Genomic DNA, 27,432 nt, shown 5'->3' with positions numbered 1-27,432 from the left:
TTTTCAAGTGGGGAGGCATTCCTAGATGTTGGGGTTGATATATCAAACAAAGTGGCCCTGGTTTATTTAAAGCTTTCCAAGGCTGGAGAAGATACACTTTCATAAGTGAAGCTGGGTAATCCAGAAAACCTGGAATGGATCTGGTCCAGGATTGAAAACATTTGTTAACAAATTGCTGATGACTTTTAGGAAATCCATTCCAGGTTTGCTAGATCACCCAGCTTCACTGATGAAAGTTTAACCTCTCCAGCCTTGGAGAGCTTTAATAAATCAGGGCCAGTATACTGGTCACCTTGCATGGGAATTTTCACTTACTTGCTGAAATAGGTGAAGCCTTTTAACTGTGCCCAAACAGCAGTAACTACAATACCGTTTAGTTACTCTCCCAATGGGATTTCAGGATGCTGTTGTAATTTAGTTAGAATACAAATCATTCCAACATCTGAAAGACTAAAGAGGCTATTTTATAAGCTAATAAGACAGAATTTAGGAACTATTATTAGGACTGTTTATTAAATAAAATGTACTAGTAATGCAAGTGGTGCCAGCTGTCCTTTATAGGGGAGTTTGATTATTACTATGCATTTGTATAGTTCTGATGGACTCACAGGCCTTTACAATAGATGTTGAAAAATTTATTTCATTATGCACGTGCACAAAATTAATTTGTTTTATTGTGCTAGATAATAATCCAAATGCTAGGCGAAATGACTAAATGGTATACTATATTGTGTTTATCTTTAATGGCTACAATAATTCATCATTTTTTTCCTTTGACACTTCAATATCAGACCTTTTGAGATGATTATTCTTCTTACCATTTTTGCCAATTGTGTGGCTTTAGCAATCTACTTGCCCATGCCAGAGGATGACACCAACTCTACCAACTCTGTCTTGGTAACAACACTTACTTTCTCATTTCTGTTTAACATATCTGGAAAACTCAATTTAAACATGAAATAATATGGTAAACAATAGTGAGTAGTTTGGATAAAGTACTATTTAGTTATTTTATCCTTCATGATCATACAAAGGACCAGTGTTCTCACTTTTACTGCCTTTTAGCTGCAGGATAGGTGGTTACTATTATTCTTGAGCAGCTAAGCTCAATGTAATCTGGCCAAATGTTGCATTTGCTTACCATAAACTGACAACACATTGCAATATTCATTCATTTAATTCTAAAAGATCAGTGTACTATACATAGAAGATATACAATCATTGAAGTTAATGTACTAATGTAGAAAATGTAAAATTAGCATAGTCTTTGTTTAGCTTCATTTAGTGAATAGAGTGAATCTATGTTTGCTTCAGTAAAACTATTTTTATCAATCACATCAATTAAGGTTTATGTTACTTCAAATGTTTGAATACTGATGGCGTTTATTTATTGTTCTCATTTTACAGGAGAAGGTTGAATACATCTTCCTGTTTATATTTACTATTGAAGCATTTCTGAAGATAGTGGCCTATGGATTCATATTACATACCGATGCTTACCTTCGGAATGGCTGGAATATTTTAGATTTTACCATTGTTTCTGTAGGGTAAGGATATGCAAAGCATAAAAACTGTTAAGACCTTGGAACTTGCTAAAACTTTTGACGTTGTTGTTTTGTAAAGTTTTCTGAGGCCACTTTGGTTGTTCCGCCAAACTCCGCCAAAATGTAGCAAACAGCACAGAGTAGGTTGCTGGGTGTGATATCAATGCATAATAATAAAATAATAAAAACAAATAAATAACAATGAACTTAAAAAAGTACCCCGAGAATGGTTAGTTGGGTTTAAACAATCCAAAACTTATTAGTAAGCATTTACAAATTTTCCATGAACATTTACCACATTATACTAATATTATTTCTGGTATTTGTAGCTCCCTATCTGTATTTAATAACTTTTACATTGCAGAGTCTTCAGTGTGGTCCTGGAACAGATTAACAAGCTTCAGGGCATACCCGCCCCAGGAAAAAGTTCTGGATTTAATGTGAAGGCTCTGAGAGCATTTCGTGTCCTAAGGCCCCTGCGTCTAGTCTCTGGGGTACCCAGTAGGTTTAAATTTAACAATTACCCTATTGCATATCGAAAAAAATTACACCATCCTCACATTGTGTACAACCAATAATCTTGTGTTTCTTCCTCAGGCCTTCAAGTGGTACTTAATTCCATCATTAAGGCAATGGTACCCCTTCTGCACATAGCTCTTCTGGTGCTTTTTATGATTATTATATATGCAATTGTTGGACTTGAGCTGTTTTCTGGGAAGATGCACAAGACCTGTTATTTCAAAAACACAGGTAAGAATACTAAGACTAAGTATACACTTACAATAATTTTAAACGTTTGTAAACATGCTTAATGCTTACTGTGTGCCTATATGAGTAAGATTTGTGGCAGAGAAGGTGTAGAATAAGAAAACAACACTCATAAACTGCCAAAAACATCTGCAAAATACTCTCAAATGTTTGAAAATGTCCCAAAATGCCTATAAACACCCTATTCATTTTAATAGAGACGTCTGGAGCATTTATAAACATTTTTAAGCATTATTGGGGCATTTGCTGGGCATTCTGGTATAGACTGGCCTATTGGAATAATTAGGAATTTCAAACATGAGCAAATATCAGCAAACAGACAGGGTTTTTCGGCAAAAAAATTATATTCCACATACATTTTTCAAAGACAGAACTGTGTCAATATACAATTTGTATTAACATTCAATATTTGGTACTACCTCATACCTGGAGGTGTTGTACCTTTTTGACTAGACAGAAATCATCTAGTTAGTGAGAGAGTCCTTTTTCCCATCAAAAGATGAGCATTCATCTGAGCAGTATATGCAGAGTATACATGAGGTGCAGTAGTTTCTACGCAGCCTTGTTAACTGGCGTAATTCGCCCACCTTGGGCTTCCTCTGGGGTGGTGCTACATTAGTGTGACATAAACAAAAGCATTTGGAAAAGCATTAGAAAAAGCACGAAACCTTTTCCTTACAATGTGTTTGTGTGTGACCCAACAATGGAGTGGATACAGATACCTGACAAAGTATACAGCGCTTCCCCACATGGTTCAAGTCAAAACAAAGAGTATTGGATTTATTATGTGTGAAAAGCTGATTTGGTAGAAACAATTTTCTTAAACATGGCTTCTTTTCCCAGATATAATAGCCACAGTGGAAAATGAGGAACCTGCCCCATGCAGTAGTACAGGCCAAGGCCGTCAGTGCTCGATAAATGGAACAGAGTGTAGGGGATGGTGGCCTGGGCCCAATAATGGCATTACTCATTTTGACAATTTTGGCTTTGCCATGTTGACTGTATACCAATGCATAACTATGGAAGGATGGACAGAAGTACTTTACTGGGTGAGTATTGTAAAACCCGCTTTATATTTATATATTTGACATGACTAAATAATATGTTTGTCTTGACATTAAGTTCAGTGCAATGATACAACAATTGCGTAGATCAGAAAGTTTTGTAAACTGGAAAGTCTAAGCACTGAAATTAATTTTATTGTAATTGTTATTTATGGACTAGACAATGGTTGAAAAGATATTTCTCAAGCACAACATTAAAATATATTTATAAATATATTCAGAAAGATTTTAGTAACTTAAGGATATTGAAATTAAGTGTGCCTCTGTTTCCTCTTCAAAACCAAATCTTTGGCATAATCTGAAGGGATCATAATCTTATCTCTTACCTCTTCTTTTGGTGACAACTGTAAAATGTTGGATATCCCATCACCATCTGTTTAGGTAATGTAGCTTACCAGGACGAATAGCGTCAGAAATTTTATCTAGTGGTGACTCAGGTGACCGCAATAAATACTTTGCAGGTATTCTAAGTTTTAATTAAAAAATAGAAAACAAAGTTTTAGCTAAACCTAAACTATATTTTCACTGTTTTGAACTTATTTTGGGCACTGTGCAACTACAAGGGAACAGTGGGCTTTTCTTTTCATATAAACACACAAATATTTCTTGTTTGTATTTGTCTTTTAAAGGTTAATGATGCTATTGGCAATGAGTGGCCCTGGATTTACTTTGTCAGTCTTATCCTTCTGGGATCCTTCTTTGTGCTTAATTTAGTGCTCGGTGTCCTGAGCGGGTATAGTATTCTTTATCTTCCAGTTTTTGAGATGTTATTATTAATATTATTATTTTTAAACAGGATTTATATAGCACCAACATATTATGCAGCGCTGTACATTAATAGGGGTTGCAAATGATAGACAAATACAGACAGTGGCACAGATGGAGAGAACCCTGCCCCGAAGAGCTTATAATCTAGGAATTGGGGGAATTACCACACAAAAGGAGAGATGTCTTTTATGTTATTATGTAGTTTAAGTGCAGGTGTTACAGTATGCAACAATGGTCGAACTATGAATTCATGGGGTCCAGATATAGCAGTTACCACCTATGTTTCTGGCCAAAGTAAATTATTACTTACCCGTCACTTTGCTGATTTCACTTCAAGCTTACAAAACTGGGTCTGACTCATTGAAAACATTAACAATTTTAGAAGTGTTTAGTGATGAATGTGAAACATCAGCAATATTTTTAGTAGCCAGAGATCTGATCTAAAATATCTAGTGCTTATATGCAGCATTTATTAATTCATGACAAATTGCCTTTTAACTTAACAATGTTCTCTGAGAATGTTGGCATTTATCCTACAGGTCTATGTAAATGTTATTAATTTATTTTAATAACTAATGGACTGAAAATGTACATCATATGCCCTATTAGGCCTATGGGACATGCCTTGGTAGTTCTACACTATACCACCACACTGTAAAAGCTCCTGTGTACTATCCTGGGGATAGTGGGGGCCGAGTTTGACAGTTGGCATTCCAACATACAAAAAGGAGCCAATGACATCTACTCATTTTACAGTGATCAGTGTAACAGCTTGTTATAGTTTCCACAAATAGATACAATGCTAACAACCGAGTTACATGTAATTTTTGCCCAGACTTGTTCTGTTCTATATTGCCAAAAGCAACTACAGGAAGCCTGTAAAATGAATTGAATGTTTCTAATGTTTCTAATTTGTTTTTTTTTTTTCTTTTTTTGTGTGATAATTTTTAATTTCACACATAATGACAAAGGTATTGACACATATATTCATAGGTCTAAAACGTAAGTCTGAAAAATTAAATATACATATAAAATCTGTCCTTGTGGATGGGTTTTATAGTTAGTCTTCCGTGATAGAAAATTATAAACAAAATGTGAATTTGAAACTTTGACAAACTGATCAAAAAAAATGCTGATAGACATTTAAAATCCTGGAAGAATCAGAAAGTGTGTTAGAAAAATAAAATAACTGTTTTAGAATAGAATAACTATTCTACCCTGTGACATATAGGGTACCATAGTGCTGTTAAAGAAGATAAAGTTGTTATGCCTAATCTTGTGGATTCTCTATAGTGAGTTTACCAAGGAGCGTGAAAAAGCCAAATCAAGAGGTGCATTCCAGAAACTAAGAGAACAGCAGGCAATGGATGAGGACTTGCGTGGTTATTTGGACTGGATTACACATGCAGAGGTTATGGATCCAGACATGGAACCAGGAGATGGTGAGAGTTGGTCAGTAAGCATTTTTGGAATAGCTAATTTATTGCTAATATGTTAAATGTATATTCTTTATTTTAGGGTTCTCACAGTTGGAGGAAGGTGGTTCAGAAACTGACAGCCTCTATGAAATAGAGGGGATCAACAAATGTATAGCTTTTTTGTAAGTGACCACATATTTAAAACAATTGAAAAAGTTTGAAACTAAGTCATGTTATCATGCAATGCAAGCTTCACCTGTATCACCTATGATTTCTTTTCCTTAGCCGTCAGTGGCGCCAATGGCATAGACTGCTTCGCCGAAAAAGTCGAGCTCTTGTGAAATCCCGTTTCTTTTATTGGCTTGTCATTATTATTATTCTTCTTAACACAGTCATTATAGCAACTGAGCACCACAATCAGCATGAATCTCTAACAAGAGCTCAAGGTGAGCAACGTTTTCATCTGTCTGCAAATACTGGTATATCAAATCAAAAGGTTTTAGAGCTTTTAATAAGTACTTTCATAACTGTTCTTGTTCTTAAAACTCTCATTCTTTGTAACTTCTCATTATTGTATATTCCTTATACACAACAGCACATTTTACATTTCAATTATGGTCCTGTTTATTTTGTATTAATGTTGTCATTGCTTAAGACAAAAAGTTTTTAATAGGCTTTGTTTTGGCAGAAGGGTTTTGCAAAAAAATATTTTATTTGGTATTGGCATTACAAAGCATCACAAAGTTACAAAGTTACACTGTGCAAAGTGACACTGCAAAAAAGAATATATATAACAAAAAAAAAAAAAAAATACATAAAAGAAAACCAACAGTAAAGGAGGTGGTAGAAGTGGATTATTTTAAGATTAGGGTTTACATAAGTGTTACCAAAGGTTAAATAGTAATACAGGGAAGGTGAGTTTTAGGAATAGAGAAAAGACAGGCTTTTTTAGGGCACGGAGTGTTTTTTCATAAAACAATAAACTTTATTTCAGTCGAAAATATTCTAAAACTAGACAGAGATGACCTATGCTAGTGCTAACATAGGAAAACTAAGCTAGGTAACAGGTAAGCGTACAGTGCAAGTAGTTTTGGTCCTGTTCAGACAGCAATAGTTTTGTTTCCCACCCAACGCATAATAAGGCCTAATAAGGCTTCTTCAGGGGTTTGTTGGGGAGACCTTATGAGTTGTAGGTAATAATAGAGGTCAGATATCAAATATTTATAACAGTATAATGGTCTTAGTGTAATCAGATTGATGCTAATAGCGCTTACTTGGTAGTATTGCTGAAATCTTTTCTGTGGAGGCCAGTTGTACTCATACTACTTGTGAAATGATTCAGTTATAAAGGCCGTAGTGCTTAGAAAAAGCAACTAGGGATGAAAAGAGGGAGGGGAAAGGGGATGAACAGCAGAAATATTATTGTTTAATGTAGGTTTTTAACAATATTAGCATTATTCGTTTGGTAGTATATATTGTGGGATATTTAACTTACAATAAGGGCTAGTCCTATGGTTAGGAATAGAACATCCTTTGTAAGGCCCTTTAAGAGTAATTGGGTGATGATTCCTTGGTGTTAGGGGAGAAATAGATATTTGTATTGTTGTGCTATTCATGGTACACTAGTTATTATCCAGTAGATAAGGTAATTGAAAATATATATATGATAGTGCTATAGTTGCCCAATAATAGTATAAGTAGTTTTTAAAACGATTATACACAATTTACTATTAATATAATAAAATAGTCAGTAGATAGCACTAGATTTATATGATAGGAGTATATATATTATAATGAGGAATACTAGAGTGAGTTATGTTATATTGTAGTGAACTTAGGATAAAAAATGTAACAATACCTTAGTGGGTAGTTTACACTGAATATAAAGGTCATAGCATTAACATATAGGAGCTTTGATATCTAAGCAAAAAAGGTTTGTGCTCCAATACAAGATGGTAAATTTAATCAGATATACAGCTGTGTGTTAGCTGGGGAGTAATGTCCACATGATATGTAGTACTCTGTTTGCTGGAAAGCACTATTGAAATATTGATGGGTTATTACAGGGAAGTAACGTTCCCTATGTTATGTATGCATGCTAAAGATAATAGCATAGAGGGTTTGTTACTTACTTTGACGTGGTGGTATAGTGGTGGGCCTGGTAAGGAAGACTGGTCTACCCTCGGCTCGTCCTTAAATGGGTTAGTTCGGGTTGTGTACCGCGCGTGCACAGCTCTGCGCGCACGCGCAGTGTGCCCCCTCGTGATTGTTCACCTTTGGTGAAAATAACCTTCTCTCTAAATAGTAATACATTTATTATTTAAAAAAAAAGGTTTAAGGGGCAAGAGGAAGTGGGAGAAAGAGTGGAGTTAATTTACCTGCTGTAAGTCAAAGTTTGTAAATTCTTTAAAGTTTCAGTGAATGATCACTGAAGTTGGCTGTATCAGCGACCATTCAATAACATTGCAATCAGTGCTGAAGCAGATCCTGCCACTAGCATACATACTCATGCACTGTGCCCACTGAAGCTAAAGACTTGTATTAGGTGGGGTTATGCTATTGGAAATGTAATCTGTTAAAGTATATCTAAATTCTAAAACAAGAAAGAAGAACAAGAAGTATATTGCAACTTCCAGTCCTTAGATAAGATGTCTGCATACTTTTCCCCCTAATTTTCATCTGGAAATCATGCATAGAACACATTTCTCGTTCCTGGGTGGCTACACTCACTCCACCAATGAATCTGTGGGGACAGTCACGGTTGCCAGCCAAACAATAGTAAGGATTAGTAGTTTAAAAAGGAAAGATAAAATTGTTTTCTGAATCCAGTTAGGCTCTCAAAAGGTTACATGAATTTTGAAATTCTGGCTAGGTCAACAGGTATTTTTTGTACTTGCTAAAAAAAAGTTTTTAGCCTTAAAAGAATGTAAATACAGCTGCCAAATCTATAGACTGCTAGCTGTCCAGAGCAAACACTGCAATAATTATAGTAACTTTATGCATATCCCTGCACAGTACCTATCATACTATTAGCACATTGGGACAGTCAGTTTCAACTATTTTTATTTTGACAAAACTAAAAATATTTTAGGCTCTGGCATCTAAAGGGGAAGATTGTAAGTTGCTTACAAGTGGGGGAGAGCATGTTTTTTTGTCCAATCTGCAGCCAGGTGACACAAAAAACTTCAGAGTGGTTTACAAATTGTGTAAGACTTAAACAGTTATCATAGTTATATGGGTGTTTAGATATTTCATAGAAAATTCTTGCAAAGTTCAATTAGCTCCCCACCCACAGACATTGGGGTCATTCTGTGATGATGACGTAAGAGTCATTATTGAGGGCAGACAAGGATTTGGTCTTGCTAAATGGAAGGGGGCTGCACACCCCCCCCCCCCCCCCCTCTCTCTTTAGCATGCCAAATTCCAGATGACCTCCTGTGGTAAGAAAGGAGACACACACTCTAGCTACCCTATTTCCTCTCTATAAATTTCTCAAGCCTAATAATGGTGCTGGTTTTAATATTAGGGGGGCATATATATTATATGTGTATCTGTACAGAAAGTATAGAGTAAGTTCTAAAGACTTCCCCATAAGTGTATGTAAAAATTTCTAACCTCATCTGGACACAACTTGAAAAGTAATTTAAATAGAATTGTCAGTTCTGCTTCATTTTCTTTGCTACTCATTTTGCAACCTAAATGTATTAAAAACATTATTGTATCTCTCTTTGCAGATATTGCAAATCAGGTGTTGCTAGCTCTCTTTACCATGGAGATGGTTGTAAAAATATATGCCCTTGGTTTCCAGTCATATTTTATGTCACTTTTCAACCGGTTTGACTACTTTGTAGTATGTACTGGACTTCTTGAGATCATGCTGGTGGCCAGTGATATAATGTCGCCTCTTGGAATATCTGTCCTACGTTGCATACGACTACTTCGAATATTCAAGATTACACGGTAATCAGGCAGTAGAATGTATGTGATATATAGCCGAAGAATCCTTGGATAGACATACACGTGCACACAAACACACATACTAGACCATTTTTTCTTAACCTTTTATTATGAGTGAACCCCTTGAAATATCTTTCAGGGAACTCCTGCTATAAATATTATGTCCACAACTCATAGTTCATTAGTGTGGTGGTCAGTGGGAATAATGCCTCCTACATTGCTGACTAGTGGGAAGAATTCCACTCTCACAGATAGCCCAAAATATAATTGGTATCTAATAAACTGTTCTGAGAGTCATAAACTGCTCATCACTCAAGGAATCCCTAGTATGCTCTGGAAGAATCCAATGATTCCATGGTATCCTGGTTGAGAAACTTTACATTAGACTGTAACTGTGTTTAGACACTACCCTGCAGAAATAAATATGGGTTTTAGTATCGGCTTTGTATTGTTTATTTACATTGGCTTTGGTAAATTGGAACCCTGGTTGGGAAAAACTGTTTAATGGTGAAGGTTGTAACATATGTTTTTTTATAACCTGTATTGGACTAATTGCATGCAAATACCAAATTGTCTTGTTTCATTTTATGTGTCTAAATTAAAACGTATGATATAGTATAGTCAATGATAGCCTTCATACACACATCTCAATAAACCTGCCATAAGAGACCTTCTGTCTGATCTGAAAACAAGTGCAGAATTTAATGACTCAAAATAGCTAACCAGGTAATCAGCAATGCCAACATCCTTGATGTTCCTATGACAAGTTTAGCTTTATACTGAATAAATATGCTTGTACAATATGCTTGTATTTCTTTGGGCAAGCAATTTAATATATTTCTTATGCAGCCTTTATAACAAAATCAGTATACAGTCATTTCAGATTTGCAAAGCTTTTACTTTTTTGGTCATGTTATAGTATTAATTCCTATCTTTTTGCTGTTTTGTGTTTCAGATACTGGACTTCACTAAACAACTTGGTGGCTTCTTTGCTGAACTCTGTCCGCTCTATAGCATCACTTCTACTACTACTTTTCCTCTTTATGATTATTTTTGCTCTCCTTGGGATGCAAATGTTTGGTGGGAAGTTTGACTTTGAGGATGATAAAATCAGAAGGAGCAACTTTGATACTTTTCCTCAAGCCCTTATTACTGTCTTTCAGGTACCGTCTGACAAATATCTGTTAGATAACCTTAATAACTTAAAACAACAGTTTAGAACAATAAGTAGACTCTGCTGAATAGGAAACATCATCATATAGAGATATAAATTGTGTCTATTTTAGTACCAGATCAATAAACAATAGCTAAGGGCAAATGCCAACTCTGTTGGTGAAATGCTGGCTGTAAAAATAATTAGACTTTATACCAAATGAAATAATTTTAAGGTTCAATAGCCTAATAAATCAGAAGATGTAGGTAATTGGGAATATATTGCTATTTGTAACAGCATAGGGATCAGACAGCAGTATTCATTTACTTTGGTGGCTACATGTGAGTGCTGTATTTTCATGAGCAACGAATACTGACAATGAATTACTATGGTTGCATCTAATTATGTACTTCTCTACACTACTACTTTACACCGAATGTAGAACTTGGGTTTAAAATGATTCTTTAAAAAGCCTGAAGAAAGAACATAAAGCCATATTGAAACCTTGTATTTTTATTAACTCAAATTAAAAAATAAAGAGTACTCCCAGACTTTCCATAACCATTCATTATTCGTGGCTAACATGGTACAATACTATGCTTTACACTGAAGAGAATGATTACATTGGGTTATGGAATGAGCTGGGACAAGCGTTAACACTTACAGGGAGGCTTGACTACTTACAGAAACAGTTAATATTAAGAAATAATAAAACCATGTAATCAAAATGTGATATTTTAAAAGGCCAAAGTTAGCTTTTAGGATTCCAATAACTGATTTTACAATTCTGAGGATAATAAGAAAAGCAAACATAATTCTACATTTAGGTGCTTTCTGATTTCTGTCTATATTGACTTAAATAATAAATGCACACAATGCATTTATTTCAATTCTGACTATTTAAATAAGTCATACTGATCAAATGCAGTTTGATCCATGAAACAGCTGTCAATGTCTGTGTGAAGCTGCCCTCATTGACAACTCTTGCCTCCCTGCAGTTTCTTCTTGCATGGTTAAGCACAAAGCTATATTGGTCTGCTTATTTATCTGTTCAAAAGTACTATTTATATACCAGTGTCAGTGCCAGCAACTTGAGAAGACAGCATCAGCTACTTTGTAACATTTCAGCATTTATTTGCAGAATTGGTTGAATATGCAGAGTTTTTTAGCACCTCTGGCAACAGATAATATATTCTCCAGCTACTGTAATAAACGAAAAGTAAACAGACTTGAACAAGACTGTAAAATTGCTGAGTTAATAAAATAGGTTGCCCAGTGGTAAGAACATTGTATGGCAGGTCTGCGTAGAAATAAATGAACAAATGTCCTGTAGAACAATGAACTGCAAGACTTTAATCTGCTTGAAAGCACCCAGTGTGACTTACCAAGTCAGTAAAATTGTAAACCTTTACTTAGTATTTGAGACCTAAACAAAAAATAATAGATACTGAAATTTGTATGCCATTCTTTGTAGTAGGAGAAGGAGTGTTTACTTTTGAATTCCTCTACCATACCAGTGATGAACTGCTTGACCTCACAACACACTAAGACACCATGCCCTTAACGTATGTATTGGTTAGGGAAGGTAAAAGAGAAGTATATGCAAACAGTTTAATCACAGCTGAAAAGTTCAAAAACACACCTAAAAAGTTTGAAACAGTTTATTACTTCACTATTTAGACTCTTAAACATATATATAGATATATCATATGAATGTTTTAAGTATATTGGTATACTAGTCATACATGCCTCTGAAATATAGTGTATTTCAAGGAAATACCAAAAAAATGCACTAGGCTAGGAAATTGTTAGCAAATAGAAGGTAAGCCAACTGACACATTTCCATTGGTGAACAAAACTTTTGCATGTGCTTTATAAATAGGAAAAATAGATTAAAAAAAACAAATGTTTCCCACCAAAGTATCTTACAAAACTGGTTGATCCTTTGTTTCCTTTTTCCATAGAAAGGGGGACAAGTGGCTTGAGTTACAGATAAATGTTCCAAAATTGCACTTCATGTGGTTGGAGGTGTTTATTATTATCAAAGTACTTCATAGCCAGATCCTAGCCCAGTTGGTGCAGATGTTGCTACGATCAGAACAGGATTCCATGTTTTTGGCTGTCTTTGTTTGCATTGTATCAAGATTGAATAATGAATATAATAATCCAAAACTTAGTAGCTCTCATTTGGTAATCCTTATTTGCTTTTTAAACAGCACTTACAGCAGAACTCTAAACTCTAACTCTAAAATGATTTTGTTTTATAAAGCCCTGTGAATTATAAACAATTGTATTTTTTCCCAGAAAACATGGTTTCACATTTTTTCAGCATTTTGTTAGTGGCCCACTGTGGTCTAGAAAGTCTTGCTGTAATTGCTCCACCGCTGTCTACACATCATTGTTCTAGATTGGTTTCCTGAAAGTGACAACAATGGATTCCCCCTGTACAATGTGTGTTGCCACATCCATTTTTGGTCCCCACCAGGGTACAGGGTGACAGGGACAAGGCCACAATTATTACTTAATTACTTATTTAGTGCCATTATCAAACAGCTTTTGTCATCAATTATAAAAAAAATGACCAGTATTAAAACTATTCGTGCAATTGCCCTATAAATATGGCTAAGGCAATGACATGCACAATAGTCAGGGGAGTATCAGTTTAGACCTTACATGACTAATCGTAGTTAGTAGATTTCTATGGATTGTTCTGCAATGTTAAATACATTAACTGCTTTCCAAGCAGCTTCCTCAGTTGTGAAATATTTTTCAATCACATGATTTTGTTTTTTCAGTCTGTATACTTAAATTAATTTAAGCTGTAATCACACCTTGATTCCTTAATGTGAATGTTTTACCTATAGGTCTTGACTGGAGAGGACTGGAACTCAGTAATGTATAACGGAATTATGGCTTATGGTGGGCCATCCTTCCCTGGGATGTCTGTCTGCATTTACTTTATCTTTTTATTCGTTTGTGGAAATTGTATCCTTTTACCCATTATGCTGAAATAAAAATATTAATGTGGCCAAGGATTATAGATGTAGCAAAACGCAGGCCACCAGAAATGTGATTATATGGTTTCTTTTGTTCTGACAAGGTATGTTTTATGCATTTTCATTATACATAAAACATTGCTTATTTATAAAATTGTCTTTCAACACATCAAATTCTAGCTTTAAATCCATGACTATAATATTATACATAAAGCATTGTGACAAAGGTATAGAAATATTGTCCCAAAACTTGTGTGAGTAGGGTTCCAGGAACTGTAAAGCAAAAAAAAAAAATACATGACTGTGTAGCAGGTGCTGCCATAAATCACCGCCACTCACTTGAAGGATTATGCTGATATATTATACTCAGAACATCCTTGGCTGGGTTTAAACAAACGGTGTAAAGTGCTGATGACTGGGGTCTGTTCCTAGATACAGCTATAGCTCAATAGCTATTCTTCTCTAGGTGTACTCTCTCCAACTCAAGAAAAGAAATAACTACTGTAAAGATAGTTCCAGTACGTTGGACAAAAAATTTAGGTTAAACAAAGCCTTTAATAAATAGAATGGGAAAACTCTGATCTACATACACATGTCTTGAAATTTCACAATGCATTGTACATTTATTAGAGCAAAGTACATTGCATTCTAATATTTGTGATCATATGGCAATGTTTATAATACCCTTAACCTGAGGAAAATACAGACATCCTACTTAATGTGTTTCTTGCTATTGCTGTTGATAACCTTGCAGAGGCTGAAAACCTTACCTCTGCGCAGAAAGCGAAATCAGAAGAACGGAAACGCAAGAAACTGGCAAGGTGGGAAGGTGTATTTTTTGTTATAAACCTTTTTTAAACATTAAACTATGAACTGGATTATTTGAAGAAAATAATGATAAAATCTAACTACATTTGGAACATAGTACAGCTTTTACCTGATATAAAAAAACTGATCAAAATATCATGATCAGCTGTCACATGATTTTGTAGACCAACTTTTGAATCTCTAAAAGGCTCTGGTCATTATAGGTGAAAACTTTCCAGGCAAGAAACTGTTAAGCACTTGGCATCTTCTGTGCATGAATGAAATGTCTTAGAGATAGCTCAGAGTTGAAATTTGATCATCAGACATGTATGCATCACTTGCAATGAAACTGGCAGATATTGAAAGCATGCACAAATTCTGGTAGGGAGAAACAAGCTGACATATTCCAAAGACACAGTAACATTGTATAGCAACCTGCAGCATTCAGCCTCCATATCTGCTTTAACTTCTCAAATCAAGCAAGGTAACAGAATTGTTTATTTAGGCAGTCAAAGGCAATTGAAATAAACAGGTTAAACTAATTTAAATTATACTTTCATTTGCTCAAATCTTTTTATCAGCCCAATTACCAAAGATATTTGTAAATATTTGCTGAGAAAATTACCTTTACTTCCTGATAGGTAGACACAACAGACTGTGATAAGAAATTTCATCAAAGTAAAGGAAATTCCCTCCCAAACAGTTGTCACTGCAACAAGTGTACCTATTGGAAGAGTTCCCCCTACCTTCTTCTTTCATGACAACTTACAATGTTGGAATGTCAGATAACTTTAGCTTTAGTGACCATCATCAGAGCACAAAGACAGAAATGAAACCTGGGAGAGATTTTAATCCTTCTTTAATCCTTTCTTTCTTGTATAATTGTATAGTCTCCTCCCTTACTAAAATTGCTTACTCTGATTTCACTCCACACAGTCAGCTTTTTATATTGTGCATTTGAAGCTGCAGCTTAGAAGGTGCATTAAAGTCAGAAAGAGCCCATTGCATTTTTCTGGCTGAAGGACATCCAGCATTATCTAGCCGAGGGGCTAACTTTTTGGACTACTAGGATATTTAAGGAGTTCAAGAAGGCACACTTGGCCAGAAGAAACAAGGTGTCCAGAGAAAGGTTTTTTCCAACCGTGACTGCAAGCAAGCAGCCTCAGTCTTCTGCTCATGTGCAGTGTAGTCTCTGTACGTGTGTGCGTGCTTGGCATGAAAATGCCCCTTGAGATTCAACGCTTGAAAGTGCTGTTGGTGTTGTTGCACACTAAACACAGGGCTTTGTTGTTGCATTGGACGAAGAATAATTTGTCAGTCCATTCGTGGTTGAAGACACGACGTTCGAGGTCAACCTTCCGGAGACTGGTAGCTGCGTGTTGCTTCTGCTCCTAAGGCATATAGTATTTGGGGGTACTGTGCGGGAACATGATGATATCGCGGGAACTCGCAATAAGGCTACAATTCAAATAGGCCAGGTGCAACAATAAATAAATAGGGGGCGTTAGGCCAGACTGAAATACTGGCTAGGCTAGGCTGCTCCATTAACTGAATGTCTTGGTGAAAACGTTCTGCTTGTTCATCAGTCACCATACCAAGATTTTCCAGGAAGAATTCTAGATGTGAGTGCCAGAAATGTATTTTAAAAGCCATGCGACAACCCAGTTTCTGGTATGAATCAAGCAGATTCTGAACTCCTTTCTTGTATGCAGGAGACTTATGGTTGCCCAGGAAATTTTCACACAGCCACTTGAATGCATCCCAAGCTTCTAGCTCAGCTGTTAAGAGAGATTGTTTAAAAACATCATCCTGCAAAACATACTTTATCTGTGGCCCTATAAATATCCCTTCCTTCATTTTTGCAGTGCTTATGTTTGGAACCTTCTCAACAAGGTACTTGGAGTTTGATTTACCCATGGCCTTTACAAGGTTCTTCGTCAAGCCCAACTTGATGTGGAGAGGTGGCACAAAAATTTTATGTGGATCAACCAGGGGCAGAAAGTTGACACTGCTTTTTCACGGGCTTATAGGTATCTCTTGGTAGCCAATAACGCTTGACATAATGGTCTCCCGTAGATCGGCTGTCCCACAGGCATAGGAAACAGCAACATTTTGTAAATCCTCCTTGCGTTCCCATCAGCAAGCCAATGCTCTTTAGATCCCCACAGATGTTCCACTGGTGTGTTTTATACTCGATTGCTTCAAGTAGTAAGAGGCAATCGGTAAACTTGGTTTGGAATTACCATTATGCAGTAAGACTGCTTTCAAGCTTCTTTTAGAGGAATCAGTGAAGATACACTATTCAGATGTAACATGCTCTTGTGACAAACTGTTAAAGACTGCATTTATATTATGACCATAGCACAGTGAGCCATCACTAGTGAAGAACGTTGTCAAGTTATGATTTTGTTTTCTGTAGTGAGTTACAGTTACACCCTTTGCAAGCAAGTGTTTCTGTTTAAGCCTTGAAACAAGAAGTTCTGCTTTGTCTTTGGAGAGATTTAGATCACAAACGAGATCATTCAGCTTTGCTTGTGTAAAGGTCACTGGTTCTGAATCTTCATCTTCATGTGGAGCCCAAGAATTATCCTGGTCTCCAAGTGGATAGCCGAAATATAATTTGTATATATTTTTAAGTTCTGTGGTAATTTGGCGAGGTTGTGCTTTCGTTGTGAATGAACCACACACGTAACAGAAACTGTCTGGATCATTATAGCAACTTCTAGGCAAGATGACAAATGAAATCAATCATAGTTAGTGCGGTCTCTAACCTTAAAAAAATAAAACTTGTTACATGTTGTAATATGTTAAGGCTTTTTTAACGAATTTCACACAATATATAATTAGTTGCATCACAAAAACTAAACGTGCTAGAGAAAAACTGAACACAGAATTGAAATCTACATCAAAAACCTACATAAAATTATATCTGATTAAAATAACATGTTGACCTGTTTAATGAAAGCCCAGTATTGCATGTGAGTGTTATCATAGCTTCCTATTACCTGAAAGCTATGTACAGCTCTCTGTATGATGATGAGGGGAGCAAGGGTAGGGCAGACAAAGGAACCAAGAGAGTCAAATTATAAACAGCATAAACTTCGACTGTATGTCAACTTTTAAAAGTTGTTTTGGCTTTAGTTACACTTTATTGTATATTTTCAATTTAAATTTAATTGCTTTTTTTTCAGAGCATTTCCAGATAAATCAGAGGAAGAAAAACTGTTGTTAGCAAAGAAGTTGGAACAAAAAGCAAAAGGTGAAGGAATACCTACTACAGCCAAGGTAAGGCATGTGGGATGTAAACATTAGACACCATTTACTGGCTAATTGATTTTAGTTATAAAAATATCAAAGTGTGGGCTCCTTCAGAGTTTAATTCACAAAATAATTTTCATTTATGCTTTGATGGGGACATCTAGTGGTAGAAAATGGAAAATGTTTTTTCAATTAAGCAAATGAAAATGTGGTTATGGTGCCTCTCAAAAAATTACTGGAAAAAAGAATTTTCTTATATTTACAATTTTGTCCAGAAATGTCACTTGCAGCAGAGAATAAAGAAATATCAGCAACCTCTGCTTCTCTTTAGCTATGCAGCCTGATGGATTTTCTGTTTCAATAAGTTTTTATTGATTTTCAATTTAATAGTTAGACATGAAACAAAGAACAGTTGAACTTAAGTACATAGACTGCATAAATACAATGTTCAAAAATAAAAATATTAGGGATATATATTGGGAGTTAATGTCCCAACATTCAAAAGAAGCTACATTATGGTAGAAGTTCATCAGTCTGCTGCAAATAACTTGGGGTATATTGGGTGGTACCTGACAATGGGGGGGTACTAACAAACACAAGAACACAACCTACAGAGGGGGCGGGGAGGAAGGAGTCCGGATGGGGTGAGGCAAAGAAAACTGCAGTATTCCAACCTACTCTACAAATGCGCAATTCTCTCTCGCATGGCTTGGTGCAAACCCTTGTTTTAAATCATTATTATGGACTGTTATGTCACGGATATAATTTATGACAGTTTATGTAAATATTTTTTATTAAATTATTAAATTTTATTAGATTAAATTTGAAGTGTACAAAGAGATAACACAGACTTGCAAGTAAAATTTAAATATTATACTATTTAATAATAAAGACAGATTGATAAAACAATGCATTAACAAAGAGTTAGATATAACACAAAATACTTAGCTGCGGAAGTGAGTTGCATTCATCCAAGGAGTCCCCCAAATTAATGGCTTGGCAAATGATCAAAAAACATGTTGTATGCATTTAGTTCTGGTCAAGACTACTTAATTAGGTGGGGCACTGTGTTTTAAACCATCCAGGAAACTGAGACAATGCCCCTGATTCATTAATAAAATCCGCGCTCGCTGGAAGCGCGAAAGTACGCGCGGCCATCGATCGCGGTTTACCGCGGTCCGGACTCGAGTGTGCGCGTACACTCGCCTCACTGCCAGCCAGATTCCTGCCTTCTCAATAATAAGCAATAGGGAGCGCGAATCTGCCAATTAAGGCGATTAGATTTCAGCTGCGCGATTAAGGAGGATCTGTTAAGCTCAATGAATACGAATGCGCGACCGATAATCCGATTCTGCTTGATGAATCAGGGGCAATGACCAGTGCTTGACCATTACTGACCAATCATCATCCTTAAACCATCATTTTACTTTATAAGGATGCCAGTTAAAGGATATGCTGCATTCCTTTAGGATGACCTCATATATGGTATACATATATTCAGTATATACTGGTAAAGCATTATTTTTGGTGAGACATAATTATTATTAAATATCAAATTGTGTAATTTAAATAAGAGTTCTGCTAACCCAACATGGACCAATCAAAATCAGGTGGTAAATAGTGTGTAATCCACAGTTCCCATATTCTCTGGAATTTATCATGTTTGTTGTGCAGAATGGCAGACATTTTCTCAATGGTTAGACCAGGACATTTTCCATTTCACTTGAGCCACCATTGGGGTAGCTGAACTCCAAGCCTTAGCCAACACCTGTTTAGCTGCAGTAAAGATGAACTGTAACAGGTTGATCTGAGAAAATGTACAATGTTCTATTTTACCATTTAGTAAAGCAACCTTAGGGTCTTTTGGTATGGGTCTTCCCAGCACCATGTATACAAGCTGAAACACAGCTGTGCTATCCCTTATTTTGCACCAGATCTCAGGATCAAGCTTGATTTGTGGATCTGTTTCCCAGTTAGACATTTAGACATGTGGTTTGGATGCTGTACCTGCTAATAGAGAACCGTAAATTAAGCCTGATGTATTCTTTTGGCATCCCCAGCACACACTCTGAGCCTGTGCAGAGCTGACTAAATCCTGCGCTGCCTTTGGCTGCTGGGATTTTATAGCCTTCCTTGCTCCCAGTCACTAGTGCCCGTTGTAGCGTTTAGCTGGGCTTATCTGTTGCTGCTGTGTGTTCGTTCGATTTACTCTTTCTGACCATTCCCTGTTCCTGACCTATCAGATAGTTAGATCTATCGTTAGATTGGGGGACTGGTGTCTGGTGGGCTCTGGTGCTCTGGTACAGTAAGGTAATCTCATTGAAGTTTTTAGTTTGTTAGCTATATTGATAAGCAAACATATACATGTACTTGCATGTAGCGCCAGGACTAGATCCCTAGTTAACAAGATTTTTCTGCTTATACAGTATTAAGGCCAACACAGGGTGTAGAGATGGGAGCCCTGCTGTTGCCACACTTTTGATTCACAAAAAAGAGGTAGTGGGACCATGTTACTATGGGCCTAATTTATTAAAGCTCTCCAAGGCTAGAGAGGATACACTTTAGTCCAGGATTTAAAACATTTGCTAGCAAATAGTAAATGGCTTTAAAAAATCCACTGCAGGTTTGCTGGATCACGCAGCTTCACTGATGAAAGTGTATTCTCTCCAGGCTTGGAGAGATTTAATAAATCAGGTCCTATGTGTTTTAACCAGTGTAATTTAGTCATATAATCTAAGGTAATTATATCTAAAGCCATAATCTAAGGTAAAAATATCTTCTGCCTTCTGTGGTCCTAATTGCAACCGCTGACATGCAGAACTACCCCACATATTCAAACACACTTTCTATTCAGAACACACAAAAAAAAATTAATGCACGTTCCCAGTACTTAGAGGTGGCAGCTGCGTTAGTTTACTTTTTTTCAGCAAACACAAAAAATATGTTTTATCCTGTAAGATGACTTAATTTGCACAATTAATTAACTACCCTACATCTAAATGAATAATTCTTAAATACACAAGGGTGTACTAAATATATATATATATATATTAATTATAATACATGCTTGGCCTAAAATAATTTGACGGAAAACCTGTCAGATAACAATCAAGAGTGAACTGATAAATATATTGATGGATATTATTTCTACTTTTTAAAAAATCATATCCATTTCTGTCTACTTACAGCTAAAGATAGATGAATTTGAGTCTAATGTGAATGAAATAAAGGATCCTTATCCTTCTGCAGATTTCCCAGGTAAGGCAGAAGTATAATATATATATGTATAATAATGTATATATATATAAAAATACTAAGTTACTGTATATACTAAGATAAAAAAAAAAAAGATCTGTTGTAAAATTGAAAACCACCTACATTTAAAAAAAGTAAAAAAATAAAAAGAAATTTAAATGTGGTTAGAAATATAGTTTTATTGTCTATTTTTAAATATATTTTTCTGTGTATTTCTGAAAAGTTATTTATAAGATTTCAGTTATGATTCAACTGTCAAATAGGCAGCAAAATACAATGTGATTGTTTTAGTTAACTAGACAGTCCGTATATATACATGCATATAATATGAAGGAATTAATACATTAATCATTTTTTCTTGCAGTTCACTGTCTTTAGTAATTTTGATGTTACTCACTTTTCAATTTTGCACTGTCCACATGTTTCTGCTGTGTTGGTTAGGTGATGATGAGGAGGAAGAACCGGACATCCCATTAAGTCCTCGCCCTCGTCCTCTTGCAGAACTACAGTTAAAAGAAAAGGCAGTGCCAATGCCAGAGGCCAGTTCTTTCTTCATATTTAGCCCCACCAACAAGTGAGTCTTGTTATTACACTGGACAACAGCAAAGCACTGATACTAATTCTAAATACATTGGTAGTTTTCCGGAAATATTTGCCATGAGGTTCACAGACACTTGTGGGTTTTTTTATGGCATAGATGATATTTAAGCATCACAAATATATACACAAATGTGATTTTTTTTATTATTTACCATTACTGTAAAGATTTCTTGAAAATTATGTGTGTTGTGATAGACAAGATAGACAAGATATTTATCTCTGATTCTTTTTTTTCCTTAATTTTTGCAGAATCCGAGTACTGTGTCATCGTATTGTCAATGCTACTACTTTCACCAATTTCATACTACTCTTTATCTTACTTAGTAGCATCTCTTTGGCTGCTGAAGATCCCATTCGACCTGACTCTTTCCGTAACCAGGTGACATTACACTCTTTGTAAAAATAAAAGGTAGCAGAGGTACTACAAGTCACAAACTCGGATAGTGGAGCTCATTATTTCCACCTTCTAAAACATACCCAGACACAATGATTTTTGGATTTCAGTTGTTCTCTGATTGACTGTGTTGATACCTTCAAAGGGACAACACAATACAAAAAGTCCAATAGGGCCACATGCTGGCCAGAGTTTTCATATCAACAGTCATTTTCTGATGCTTTGTAAACTGCAGCACATTAAATATATTGCTGTCTGTTACAGAAATACTAAAAATGTGTGCAATATATTCAGACCCTGCAGCTTACACTATTTGTTTGCTTATGTTTCAGATTCTTTCCTATTTTGATATTGTTTTCACTGTGATTTTCACAACTGAAATTGTTCTTAAGGTAAGTGCTACAAAAGTCATCTGGCGGTTTTTTTTTTTCCATGTTTGTACATATTTGGTAATATTTTCCTTTCTTCTAACAGATGACAACATATGGTGCTTTCCTTCACAAAGGTTCTTTCTGCAGAAATTATTTTAATATATTGGACCTTTTGGTGGTTGGAGTTTCTCTCATTTCAATGGGAATTGAGTAAGCACTACATTTGTTCTTTCCCTGCATGTTCTAACTCATGGTAGCAATAATTGCAATTTTTTTTTGCTACAGCATGTGGTCCAGTGTGTATTTGTTGCCATTAAAACAATCGGGAATATTGTCCTGGTCACAACACTTTTGCAGTTTATGTTTTCTTGCATTGGTGTACAGCTGTTCAAGGTGAGACATCAGAAAATAAATTACAATAGTGTAAATAATAATGTAAGTATGAAAAAAAAATTTCAGCAGTTTAGATGATGTGTCTTCTCTGATTCTGATTTTTCTTTAAAATCACAGTATGAATAATATACATAACCAAAGAATACGTCTAACTGCTGTGGCTCCATATGTCACGGTAACATATGGATAGATCTAACAGTGTAAAAATTTTGCAGATTTAGCTGTACATCTATCCTTTAAATGTAGGCAATGCAAACTGAACTTTATCTGTCATTTTGCAGGGTAAATTCTACAGCTGCACTGATACAACTAAAATCACAGAGGAAGAATGCAAGTAGGTGCACCAGTGACAGTCATTCCATTATTGTCTTGCATCCAGTCATCCTTGTCTGCATCCAGTCCTAATATCATCTATGTTTTCTAAAATCTTGCTTTTATCAGGGGACATTTTTTCGTGGCAAAGGATGGAAATCCATCCCATTTGGAGGCGGTACCCAGACTTTGGATGCATAGTGCTTTCCATTTTGATAATGTCCTTTCTGGAATGATGTCTCTTTTCACAATTTCCACATTTGAGGGCTGGCCACAGTGAGTATATATACCGATATTCAAATATAGAAATTAAAATTATTTTGTTAACAGGGACAAGACCAAGTTTTCATAATTTGCAATAAAGTTTATGTAAACACTAAGAATTAACTTCTTCTATTCACTCTCTTTTAGACTGTAAAATATACAATTGAAAGTGTTCTGCTGTGTTTGCAAATTGTAGACCGTACCTGTTGAACCTGCCAGAAAACCTGTACTGTCCTGTGCCATGTAAACTCTACAGCAGGACCAGTTTTACAGTTATATAAAACAATTGCCCAGGGCCCCAATTGACTGAAAAGAATGCAGCGACCTGAAAAGCAGTGCATTTGGAGCTTTTTTAAAACTAAATGGCCAAAACCACTTTTTGTGGCCAATGTAAAATAGATAAGGTTGAATGTATAGGATGGGTGTATGTTTGCAGTAAAAGGTGGCTAAGAAATTTAGAACCATCACAGCAGACACATTTGAACATATTCTAGATGTTTGGAAGTAACTAGAAATATATGAATATTTTACTAGTAACACATCTCCTACTTTTTGTTATTAGGTTACTGTACAGAGCCATCGACTCGCACACAGAGGATATGGGGCCTATCTATAATTACCGCATAGAAATTGCAGTCTATTTCATTATCTATATTATACTCATTGCCTTCTTTATGATGAACATCTTTGTTGGATTTGTCATTGTCACCTTCCAGGAACAAGGAGAACAGGAATATAAAAATTGTGAGCTAGACAAGAATCAGGTAAAAAAATTATTTCTTTTATTATTTAGTATTTTATTTAAAACAATTATTAAAGCTATTAATTAGGAATTAATAGGAAATGGTACATTTTCAAAAATAGAATATGTTATATTTTAGTGTTTATCTTATGTTATATTTAAGTATGTTTCCTCCAACAGAGACAATGTGTACAATATGCCTTGAAAGCCCGTCCTTTGCGGCGGTACATCCCAAAAAATCCACACCAATATAAAATCTGGTATTTGGTGACCTCTTCATACTTCGAGTATCTAATGTTTCTGCTTATTACGCTGAATACCATCAGTCTTGGCATGCAGGTAAACGTTTGTCAGGTCAGGTAAACCTGATCTTTTATTTATTTTGCCATATTTTAAAACTTTACCTTTTCTTTAAAGGCTGCTGCTGCCATGTTCATCTTTAATTTTTTTTAGCATGAGGCATTGATATGCTCATATCCTGCAATTTAAGTGTGAAAGTATTTCATTTTGTGAACATAAAAATGTAAATATGCTTTTAAAAATGGATTCCCTGCAACAATTTTTCTTCTGCTAAAGTTAACCGATTACAAGTTTAGTGCAAACTGCATGTGATGACTTTACTGAGGCTATACGCAGAGATTTACTCTATACCTTGGCATCACCCATTCCTGTTTTTAAGCCTCCGTTAAATCGCAATTATTGGGCAAAAAATGTGGTAGCAGTGTCACTAACCAATATCTTGGTTCAAGAAGAGTAGATAAGGTTTATTTAAACATGAAAGTATTTGTTGGAGGTTTGTCAAAGTGATATTTGATGCATGGTAGGGAATCATAGTAACTATGTTTTCTGTCATTACATACAGCACTACGGGCAGACTCCAGAGTTCAGTCATGTGTCTGACATCCTTAACGTGGCCTTTACTGGAATCTTTACAGTAGAAATGCTGCTCAAGCTGGCAGCATTCAAAGCAAAGGTGAGTTTAAAGAAAATTACCACTTCAATAAAACAAACACAAAAGCCAAAATTCAGAACTATTATGGTTCATGTGATTACCAATAATATCAGTGTTTTAGGAGAAGTTTATTCAAACAAAGCAGCCTGGGGAGGAAGAATCACACAAAGCAGCCTGGAGCGGTGTGTGTGTGTGGGGGGCCACAAATTGCAGCTTGGAGAGTGGGAAACACACACAGTTCAAATTTGGAAGCAGACACACACTCATAGCAAATTGGGGGTGGGACACACAGTACAGACTGGAAGTGGGGATACATACCTAGTGTAGACTTGGGGTGGAGGGGCACACACAGTGCAGACTGGGGAGCGGGTTACATACACTTACCAGTTTTAGAAATCGAAAACTGAGCTCACAAGGGGATGAAGCCTTCCCCATTGAAACACACATCCAATCAGAAGGCTTGCTGGGAAATACGTCACATAGCTTCAAGATGTACCTCCTGTTCTAGCTGGTACAGTGGCTCCCAGTTGATAAAGAAATTGAAAAATCTGTACTGCACCTGACAAAAGAGTTCAGTTTGAGGGTCTGAGGTGCACCCCCTGTTAGCTATGGTGCTCTAGGCCAGTGATTTTCAACCACTGTGCCGCGGCACACTAGTGTGCCATGAGAGATCTTCAGGTGTACCGTGAGAAATTATCAAATGTTGGTTAATTGGTGTGAAAATTATTTATTTACTGCAAATAATTTGTCTTCATTTGGCTATACCAGCAATGTATAGTGATAGGCAGAACAAAGAAGTACTCTTCCACTAGATGGCAGCAGGTAGCTAATTAATCTGTGACATTTTTGTTTAGTGGTGTTCCGTGGGATTTTTCTAATGTAAAATATATGCCACGATTTAGGAAAGGTTGGGAAACACTGCTCTAGGCCACAGCCTTAGTGGCCTATTTAGGAATCTGACCCTGCATATCTTCAGCCCTGCAAAAGCATTTTTCAAGTGTGTAATGCATTCTTTTTTTGCCTTTTAGGGTTATTTTGGAGACCCATGGAATGTCTTTGATTTCCTCATTGTTATAGGAAGCATAATTGATGTAATTCTCAGTGAGATTGATGTGAGTAACAGTGATCATTTAATCAAACTGCAACAGCTACATTATACATATGAGTATTCTATAAATGTTCTCCAGACATAATATATCAAACCTTATTGTTTATTTTTAAAACTATATAGTTTAAGCACTTTTTTACTCAAGGCTCAATAGCTGAAACCTAGCAACAGTTGATTCCAATGTAACTTTGTTTAGTCCGACTTATAAAAATCTTTACTAAATCACCATCAAAGTAAATAATTAGACATTTGATAATAATAGTTGATGAACCTACTGGTGAAAATATTTGACAATAGACTAACAGTTAAAAGTAACAGAAATAAAATAATACATGTTGCACTGTCTTATTGATGTAAATAGGCACAGCATTGTGTGATGTGATTTCCAATAGTTACTGTGTTTCATTTTATCATTAGATTTTGTTTTGCAGTTTTCACCTGACTTAACGGTGTGTTTATTTCAGTCTCTATCTGTGATTGGAATAGTACAATCTCATCAACTGAGCATCTGTTAAATATGCATTTGATGGTTTATCTTCTTTCCTTACAATCTATGGCTATTCTTGTTCTGATTATCTTTCTCCAGGATATTTTGAGTAAGATTATTCTATGACCCATTCTTCTATTTTCTTCTCGTACCTACCATAATGAGCTTTCCCCTCAATTAACAGACAGCACTCTCTGTTAAGCTTTGCTGTGTTTTTCTGTTTACAGACTGTCCTTGCTCCCAGCGGTGGGCTGTACTGTCTCAGTGGTGGCTGCAAGCCCAGTGTTGTAAATATCAGCTGCATGCGCTTGCTGTGCATATAGGAAACCAGTGTTTGTTGTGTTATCAAAGCAAGTGAGACGATAACTTGCTTAGTGCTAATGAAATGCTAGAGTTTCTTGCTATCCAATATTTAATATTGCCATTTGCGGCAATGCACCATGTCCTCTTGTTCTTTCACTGCTACTATACCACTACTAGGTTGTATCCACCAGTATTAGTTGACCAGTTAACATGTACTATACCACTGACTTGCAACATTTTACATACCTGCATGGAATATGTGTACTGTAGGCGGTATTTTAAAGATCATTAATATTACAACATTTTGGAGAAAGTTGTCAGAAATACTCATTTTTTTTTTTTGAAAAAAAAAAGGTAGTATTCTTAACCTTCATTAATAATATTTTATTCATTTTGTGCCCTACATTTAAAACCTTTATAGTTTCACATTTTTTAATTTCTTTTTAACCCTAACATCATCATTTGCATAAATAATCATATGCTCCGTGATTTTGTTTCCTTTTCTCCTGTACAATTAA

The 27,432-nt window shown here is 35.7% G+C and overlaps 1 protein-coding gene across 1 annotated transcript in view; it reads left to right on the top strand.

Annotated features, from left to right (window-relative positions):
• The window catches only part of CACNA1S (calcium voltage-gated channel subunit alpha1 S), a 62,563-nt gene that overhangs the window by 15,497 nt on the left and 19,634 nt on the right, over positions 1–27,432 (top strand). Inside the window, 26 exon segments of the mRNA XM_072424352.1 lie at positions 792–897; positions 1,408–1,547; positions 1,909–2,045; positions 2,142–2,294; positions 3,156–3,361; positions 4,006–4,109; positions 5,438–5,586; positions 5,663–5,744; positions 5,848–6,008; positions 9,297–9,522; positions 10,475–10,682; positions 13,537–13,657; positions 14,375–14,489; positions 17,667–17,760; positions 20,922–20,991; positions 21,430–21,562; positions 21,838–21,967; positions 22,315–22,374; positions 22,457–22,562; positions 22,565–22,746; positions 23,028–23,080; positions 23,188–23,334; positions 23,885–24,086; positions 24,245–24,403; positions 24,927–25,037; positions 26,045–26,128. Coding sequence (XP_072280453.1) covers positions 792–897; positions 1,408–1,547; positions 1,909–2,045; positions 2,142–2,294; positions 3,156–3,361; positions 4,006–4,109; positions 5,438–5,586; positions 5,663–5,744; positions 5,848–6,008; positions 9,297–9,522; positions 10,475–10,682; positions 13,537–13,657; positions 14,375–14,489; positions 17,667–17,760; positions 20,922–20,991; positions 21,430–21,562; positions 21,838–21,967; positions 22,315–22,374; positions 22,457–22,562; positions 22,565–22,746; positions 23,028–23,080; positions 23,188–23,334; positions 23,885–24,086; positions 24,245–24,403; positions 24,927–25,037; positions 26,045–26,128 — 3,439 coding nt within the window.

Source organism: Pyxicephalus adspersus, chromosome 1, assembly GCF_032062135.1.
Source record: "Pyxicephalus adspersus chromosome 1, UCB_Pads_2.0, whole genome shotgun sequence".
Taxonomy (NCBI): Eukaryota; Metazoa; Chordata; class Amphibia; order Anura; family Pyxicephalidae; genus Pyxicephalus; species Pyxicephalus adspersus.
Note: the sequence above shows the minus strand (reverse complement) of the source record. Positions and strands in the feature narration are given on the sequence as shown.